This window comes from Durio zibethinus, chromosome 6 (assembly GCF_047325235.1).
Source record: "Durio zibethinus cultivar Kanyao isolate XHJ-2024 chromosome 6, ASM4732523v1, whole genome shotgun sequence".
Lineage (NCBI taxonomy): Eukaryota > Viridiplantae > Streptophyta > Magnoliopsida > Malvales > Malvaceae > Durio > Durio zibethinus.
The window spans coordinates 32,444,067-32,452,364 of NC_143167.1; the positions used below are offsets into that span (position 1 = coordinate 32,444,067).

General features: G+C 34.4%; 1 protein-coding gene across 4 annotated transcripts; it reads left to right on the forward strand.

Moving 5' to 3' along the window:
• Positions 1-464: 464 nt before the first annotated feature.
• Positions 465-4,911, forward strand: LOC111285304 (cytokinin riboside 5'-monophosphate phosphoribohydrolase LOG8-like). Of its 4 annotated transcripts, XM_089763015.1 has the most exons (8): positions 465-608; positions 2,200-2,447; positions 2,957-3,054; positions 3,195-3,225; positions 3,591-3,690; positions 3,786-3,856; positions 3,944-4,087; positions 4,632-4,911. In XM_089763015.1, exons 2-8 carry the CDS (start codon positions 2,334-2,336, stop codon positions 4,722-4,724), a joined length of 651 nt encoding a protein of 216 aa, XP_089619141.1. In that variant the 5' UTR covers positions 465-608; positions 2,200-2,333; the 3' UTR covers positions 4,725-4,911. The 4 variants fall into 4 exon arrangements, with proteins under 4 accessions (XP_089619141.1, XP_022730409.1, XP_089619142.1 ...); XM_022874674.2 differs by lacking the exon at positions 465-608 and having other exon boundaries at positions 1,983-2,447; XM_089763016.1 differs by lacking the exon at positions 465-608 and having other exon boundaries at positions 1,983-2,369.
• Positions 4,912-8,298: the final 3,387 nt, after the last annotated feature.

An 8,298-nucleotide genomic window follows, 5' to 3' on the forward strand; every position in this document is an offset into this window, starting at 1 on the left:
TATGCTGAAACTGTTTTATGCTTGCCATTATAGATAACAGCATCATCATCGTCATCTGATATTTTACATTTTTCCCCTAATAGAATTGTTTTTGTCCAAACCGAATCCTCAGCTTTGGATCTCCTTTTCTCTCGAATCTTGCTCACCGAAATGCTTCTTACGTGCATCACACTCAAGGTTGAGCTTAGTTTTCGCGTGGATGCGGATTTTGTCATGAAATTGTTGCAAGAATGGGTCTCTTTTAATGTCCTCATACCTGGTGGAAGAGGCAATTCTTTGATTATTTGATCCGAGTTCTCTGTTTCTTCCTCTGTTTCTAATGCTGTAGATGTGGTGGCTGGCTGGGGGGGTATCATTGTAGTTTCTGCTTCTGCAATTGCTGCATTGGATGGTGGAATATCTAAATCTGACTTCTCTGCCAAATCAGGGGCTGATAAATCTGATGATGGTTTTCTCCGAAACCCGCATAGACCAGTGACTATAGCAATGATTGCAGCCATGCCAGCCACCAGGAGAGAAAATGGCAATGCCGGATGTATTATAGAATCACCATCTAATGGAATCATCCTTGCCATAGTTCAAACATAAAGAAAAGGGAAGTTTGAAAGGTTAGATAATTACTCTTTGGTTGGTTTTTCACCAATTTTTTTTTCTTGTTGGGTGTTTGATGTTAAAAACATGTGTTACAAGGTTATTTTAGATTTCCCTGGAAAAGAAAATGTGGGAACAATGAACTGGATGTGTTTGTGTTTGGCTTTGTTTTGGTGTAATTTTCTGTCAAAGTAAAAAAAAAAAAAAAAAAATTGCTTGAATTAAGGAGTGGAAGGTAAGGAAAACAGAGGTGAGGAGGCAGAGTTGCAAGTCGCTTAACTTGATTTTCAAAGGTTCCATTTTTGGCAAAGCATCTCATTGGCAGTTACGGTAGTTACTTTCCTTGTCAACTTGAGTTTAAATTTGGCATTTACTACCTTGAATAATGTTCAATGTCATGACCTAAAAATGGACCTATCTACCTAGGTGTGCTTCCTAAGCCCTTTAATAAGGGGCAAGGGCCTTGGCCCAACATGAAGATCGAATTTCTTTTTACTTAAATCTAGTATTTTGCCATTTCAAAAAACAAAAATTCTAATATTTTCACATTAAAAACATTAATTTACCTTATATTAATTATCTCTTGAATCTTTGCATGGAATTAGAGTTAGCACATAAAAGTTATGAACTTGAAGAAATTTACACACTTAAATTTTTTTTTAACTAAATAAATAATAAAATAAGAAAAATAACATTTATGTGATTTTATGCTAAAATAAACAAAGCAAATGTTCATAAAATAAACTATATATTTAAATTACACTATTATCATTATAAGTAATTAGAGATTAACTTGAACTAAAAAGTCAAATAATTCTGCTAACTTTTTTTTTAATTTTAATGGTCATGGGTACGCTACGTGTCACATGTAACTTTATAAACCATCTTATCCAATTATAATGGGGGATCTCTTTTTTGTTTTTTCCTTGCCATAGCACATATATTATGTATCTGAATTTTGATTAAAAAATATGTTATTTTTTTAATGAATCAGATAGATTCAAACTTTATAATTTTTCTTAAGATAGATTTAAATTTAATTTGATAATTAAGATACATATATTTATTACCAAATCATGTTTTGAAAACTTTATAATAAATTTTAATATTTTGGCTTATATTATAATTTAGAAAGAAAATAAGAAAAAAATTGATATGTCATTTACTTTTTTTAATAATTAGTGAAAGCAACAACTTAGCCATCACTCCATTATTAATTCTCACCTTTTTTTAAGTTCTCTTGCTAGCTTTTATGAAAAAAAATTCTGATTTGAATTTGCCCTTTGACTATGAAAAAACAAACAATAATTAGTAAGTAAAAATTGTACAATTAATATATTAATTAATTTAATCATAATAGATAAATCCCATAATGAAGGGTTGAAGCCGACAGAGAAACGTTGGATTAGAAAGGGGATGGAGCATGTGGTCTTCCACATGTTCTCTTCTCCTCTAATATAAAAAGGCCCTCTTTGATTTCCTTCATTTTTAATTTGCATTTTTTTCTTATTTATTACCAATTCAAGATCAACCCAGATTGCTTTGCTTTCAAAAGAAGTGGTTTTTGGTGTTCCTTATTATTTGATTGGTTCTTTTCTTTCTTTTCAGAAAGTTTTTATTGTCAGGGGGACAATTTTATCTCTTCAAAGGGAAAGGCTATTGCTTTTTGTTTTCTTTAGTTAAACTCAATGATTTGAGATTGGAATAAAAACAAAAACTGAGGGTAGAGGGATAGATTGTTAATGGAAGACGAGAAAGCCAGAAGCAAGTTCAAAAAGGTGTGTGTTTTCTGTGGAAGCAATTCTGGCCATAGAAAAGTCTTCAGCGATGCTGCTCTTGAATTGGGCAATGAACTGGTTTGCTTTTTTTGCTTTAACTCTATCTCTATACACGTTAGTTTGAAAAAAGTTTGTGTTATTGGTCTCCAAAGATGAATTTTTTAATGGTTTAATGCTTGTTTTGAGGTGGTGGTAAGTGGGTGTTTGTCTTTTTTGAAAACTGGGGTCATTGTTTTAGATTATTGGGTGTTAGCTTCTAGTGAGAAAGATGAGATTTTTGCTGTTTTTTTTATTCTATGACGGTGGAGTTGTACATTTGGTGTTTCATGTACTGAATTGGGGTTGCTCTGTTTGCTGTCATGGCACTGTTGACCATCAAGGTAGCTTCTGCTGACAGGGTGTTGCTCTTTTTTGACTATACGTGAGTGATATCCATGAGTTAAAATTTTGGGGTTTGATGCAAGCAAGTTATTTGCCCAAATGGATCTTTTCTAGTGTTCTTCAGCTTGACTTCTATGTCAAAATTGGTTGCCTTTTTCTAATAATTTGTGGACTCCTGTTTTGCTCATTCTTGGTGTTGATTACAGGTGAAGAGGAAGATAGACTTGGTGTATGGTGGGGGAAGTGTTGGGTTGATGGGTTTGATATCCCGGACAGTGTATGATGGAGGTTGTCATGTTCTTGGGTAAGTAAGGAATTTGCCTTGCATATTGAAGAGCCTATTTTTAAAGGTTTTCACTGCAGAACCTGTTACAAGTTGCAAGCAGCTTCCTTCTTGTTCACATTAGGTGTATTACTTGGTAAATAATTGTTCTATACATGCAGGATAATTCCAAAAGCTCTCATGCCTCTAGAGGTATCTGTTTCTTTACTTGCAACCATGTATAACTATTTTTTATTGAATCTTGTGTCCAAGAGTCTTGTTTAATAATTTTAATCAGTCTTTCTTTGAAAATTCCTAATTTGAGGTTTTATGCTTTCCTGCATTCACCATTTAATGGTTTTATACGGTTTCATCATTCACATCACTGAATTTGGTACATTAGTAATAATTGATGTTGCTCATCAGCACAAGAGTTCTTATTATTAGGACAAATTTTGGTAAAAGAATTTGCAGGAATATCATTAATGTCAATTGTTGCTTTCTTTAATTGTAAGTATTTATCTCTATAGGCTGGGATTGATCGACCATTAATGCATAATCCTGGATAATATTGACAGATATCAGGAGAAACAGTCGGAGAAGTGAGAGCTGTTTTAGACATGCATGAGCGCAAAGCTGCAATGGCCCGAGAAGCTGATGCATTTGTTGCTCTTCCTGGTAAAAATAGCTTGACCATTTTCATTAAAAAGGAAAATTTTGGTCTTGTTATTTGATAATAAAACTAGCTCTAACCTTAGAATTTGATGCTTTAGGTGGATATGGAACAATGGAAGAGTTGTTGGAGATGATAACATGGTCCCAACTTGGAATACATAAGAAAACAGTGAGACATCAATCTTCAAGCTTGAAGAATTAAGCTAGCTATGTAAACATTCACTAATATTTGCTATTCTCATTGCACGTAATACAGGTTGGTTTGCTAAATGTTGACGGTTACTACAATAATTTGCTCGCTTTATTTGACAATGGCGTTGACGAAGGTTTCATCAAGCCAGGTGACAGGCATATAATTGTCTCTGCTCCAACAGCCAAAGAACTTTTGGAGAAGATGGAGGTATGAACTTCAGATTTTTTTTTTTTTTTTTGAATCACGCCGTTAAAAAATTTTTTTGGCAGCATGGTAAAGAGAATTTTATCGAGCCAATGATTAAATTCCCAAGAATCCATCCAGTCATAAAATAATATTATGATGGAATAGAAATTTCTTTTACCATGCTGTCAAAAGTAAGCTAATTAATTGGCCTTATTTTATCTGGGTGAGAAAATATTGACATAAAGAAAGAAGCTAGAGATGATAATTAAAGAAATGGCTAGCCTGCTAATCAAAGCAATTCAAAAGTCGAAAACTTTCCAAGAAATACATGGTCGAACTTGAATCTGTGAAATGTGAAAGGTTCCAAATCTGGCATGGCAGCCTTCTGTTTATTGTCGATTGTTTTGCTTTCCATTTGCCTGTCTGTGTGTGCTTTCTCTGTGCCTTGCCATCAGGTTTTCATAATTAAACTTCCAATGCTCTTTGGAGATATTTGAGACAACAATATGACCGCTACTTGTATCTTGGATTACAATTATCTAAAATTTATTATTAAATTCTCCAGCAATACACATCTTCACATGAACAAGTGGCTCCTCATGAAAGCTGGCAGATGGAGCAACTTGGTGATTATCCCAAGCAACTAAATGCGCAATGAAGCATTGTGGTAGGATTCCCCTGTTGATTCCTGATTGCTTCATCATCGAGTTGTGCACGACAATCTATTTGGATGGGCCACATGTTGGTCGTTTACCATGTACTTTTGTTACCATTAAATGGGATTTGATCCTATTTAAAATCATTTTAACTGTTTGAGAGACATCAATGGCATATCTTATATTTGATTTTGGCCCAATTAAAATTGTAATTTTTTTATTTAAAGTATTTTATTATATTTATTAATAAAAAAGATATATGTAAGTAATATACTAATGAAAATATATATCTCATAAAATTATAAAATTTATGGATTCATAATCTATAAATCTATTAATATAATTTTCGTAATAAATTCTCCACAAGTGTTAAGTTTTGTAATTTGTTTTCATAAATTGTTAAGAAAAATTAATTTAAATAGTACTATGTCATAAATTAAAAATAAATTATCTTGAATTTTGATAAAATATAAAAAATTTAAAATTACTTACATAAATACAAGAATATATATTAAAAAACAAATCTTAACAATAATTTTAGCTTTGTTAAGGTGGTCGTCAAGTCGTAATCCAAATGATTAAGCAAAATATATTGAAAACGATCAAAAATATATAAAATAGAATTGAAATATATGAAAAGAAGTTGTAATTGATAAAAGAAAAGCAAATTTTTATTGATAGGAAAGATAAAAAGGAGTAATAATAGAAAATTTGTACTTTAATATTATGCTACAAAATTAAAAAAAAAATAGTTATAACAATTTGATTAATAAATTTTTTACCATTAGGCTTTTTCATGGTTCCTACTAAATAAGGCTAAATATTTATTAATACTAATAATATTTAAATTAGGGAATTTTAAAAATTTGGGGGGGTAAGCTCCCTTGGCTCCCAACACCATCTGCCATTGACATACCTGCACTGATTATGGCCAACCAAGCTCCTCTGGATCTTTAGTCATATTAAGTTGTTTACTGTTAACCAACATAATAAGTTTTTATGCTCCTACATATTGAAGACAAAAAATACTTTGAAATGCGAAAAGTTTACAGCAGAATCTTCTTGGTGTAGTGAGATGGTCCCACGGTGGAGTGGCGATGGCGGATAAGGTGCATGAGTTGGGGACATCTTACGAATTTAGAAGTAAAGTTGTAGAATCCCGAGCAACTAAATCTGGCTTAACTTTAAAAACAGCTGCCAGGGTATCTCGATGATGATAGTTTTAAGGGCAATCCGGCTTTCTAAGGCATTTCTTCAAGGAGAGGGAAACTACAGTTAAAACTCCTTTACATTTTTACCGAAGGGAATGGGGCATAGGGTGAAGTTGTTGATGACAACAGCTGACCATACTTCTTAACAATATTTTGCTGCGAGTATGACCGGTGGACCACAAGGCCTTGGCTTATCTTGAGGTCTAATCTCTAAAGAGAGTGATTCCTAGAAGATAGTGCCCAAGCAATCAATCCACCTCAGTTCCCACCTTTTATACTGCTACTTTCTAAATTTAAGGTGATATTTTGCCAAGGTTCATTGCCTTCGTGGGGTTTAAAATAGGAGCACTTGCTTTTTTATAACTTTGACAATGATAATTCTACAAGTTTTTGAATGATCATTTCTTGGTGCCATCAAAATTAGTGAAAAAATGCCTTCAAACACAGCATTCTTTTATTGTCATTTCCGTACCAAATTCTTTTTCTGCCCAATGCCCAAAGGAAACCTATTGCAACCCTTAAAAAAGTTGGACATTGCAAAAGAAATGAGCAATGACTAAAAGATGTTTGGCCATGAAGCCACGCTTCCACAAGCATCTGAACTTTTGTACTTGTGGTATAGGAAGCTAGGATATTCCTTAATGGAGCAAAAGAAAACCTTGTCCAAAATATTAGGAACCATGGCTAGTCTGTCACTTTTCAGAAACATTATATGTAGCTATCTAGGCAAGCTTGTCCTTTCTTGAAGATGCCGACTGCCTTTCACATGGACTTTTCAAGGGATAAGCTACCAAGGGGTCCTAATGCCTGTGAGCATCTTCATAATTAATTTGTTCATTCATTTCTGTTAGGATTAGGCTATACTACACTACTTTCGGAGAGTACAAAGTTTGCTGTTTTGTCATTTCAAAAATAGGAAAATGAACAGGCCAGCCTATTTCCATTGGTAGTCATGGCACTTCTCAAGGGTTATTGTTTTTCATCGTGGAACATTCACTTCACTAGTGGTGGTCCGCGTAGAAGTCATGGTGGACCTTGGTGTCGTGTCGCGTCCTGTTATGTCAAGAAAACAAGAGTGAGGTGAAGGTGGAGGTGGCTGTTGCTTGCCCCCGGGGTCCCTCTTCTCTCCTTCGCCGATCTTAAATGGTTTGCTGCAATAACCCAAAAGCCACCAACTGTTTACCAGACATACCATGAGCGATTGCAGAGTTATCCCACCACTATTTCTGCCATGTACGGACTTTGGGGGTCCCCTCTGGCCGTCCCCTTCATCCTCACTGTTCATTCTGAAAGGACTATGGGACCCTCTGGTTTACACCTTTTTCAACTCGAGAATCAGGTCTTGTTTTCCTATACAGACATTGTCCTTTTTATTATTGTCCTCTCATTCTGACTTCTGAGTTGATTGTTTCATAAATTTATTCCTTTCTTTAATGGAAGGTAGAAAAGATTTTTCAAGTTAGGAAAATTATACTTTTACTTCCAAAACTTTCCCTTTCTTCTCATTCTTGCATGCCTAGTAGTAGTAGCAAATCAGCATGAAATTACTTGTGTCATTTGCTCTATTAAATTTTACAAGATTACAAAGGATAAGTAGTAAACTTCCAACAAATATTGTGGGCTTCCTTTGAGATCATACTTCAAGCCATTACAAAAGAAAATGCTTAAGCCTCATTTTCCTGGTCCTGTTACTTTCTTGACTCGAGGGAGATTCATGGATTCGTAAAGGGATTACCTTTGCCAGTGCCAAGCAAATAGCATATGATATGCTTAGAAATACATCAAGAGGGAAAAAACGCTTTCCTTCTAGGTTGTGCCGTATTTTTTTGTTTTTTTTTTTTTTTGGGGGGGGGGGGGTGTATAAGATGGAGCTTATTACACGTCTAAGCACATAGCCACTTGTAACTTATGATTAAGCTAAAGCTTGTATGATGATGAATTAGACAGGTAAAATGCTGCCTTCCTTTATCACTCAAGTCAACAAAACATGACTTTCTCTAGGTGAATTAGAGAATAATCACCGATTGCCTGAGTTTGCATATATGCTTTCCACGCAGTAAGTCTTACAAGGTTCGTCTTGCTCTGTTCCCGCGTGCACATGTATGTGGAAAGGGGGAATAATTTGATGCTTATCAATTAATAAAGAACAGAAAATGTGATGATTGCTTACTGTTTCCACTCATCTAATCATAAAAATTCATCAAGTGAGCACCGAGCCCCACAACAACCGACTATGGTTACAATGAGATAAGGGCTACAGATAAGGGAAGAAGGGAGAACCGCTCCCTGAATCTGTTTATGCCCTCTTGGCAATTCTATAACTTTTTACGAGGTTGCCTTCATGATTTTTGCAAGAAGTCGTAAA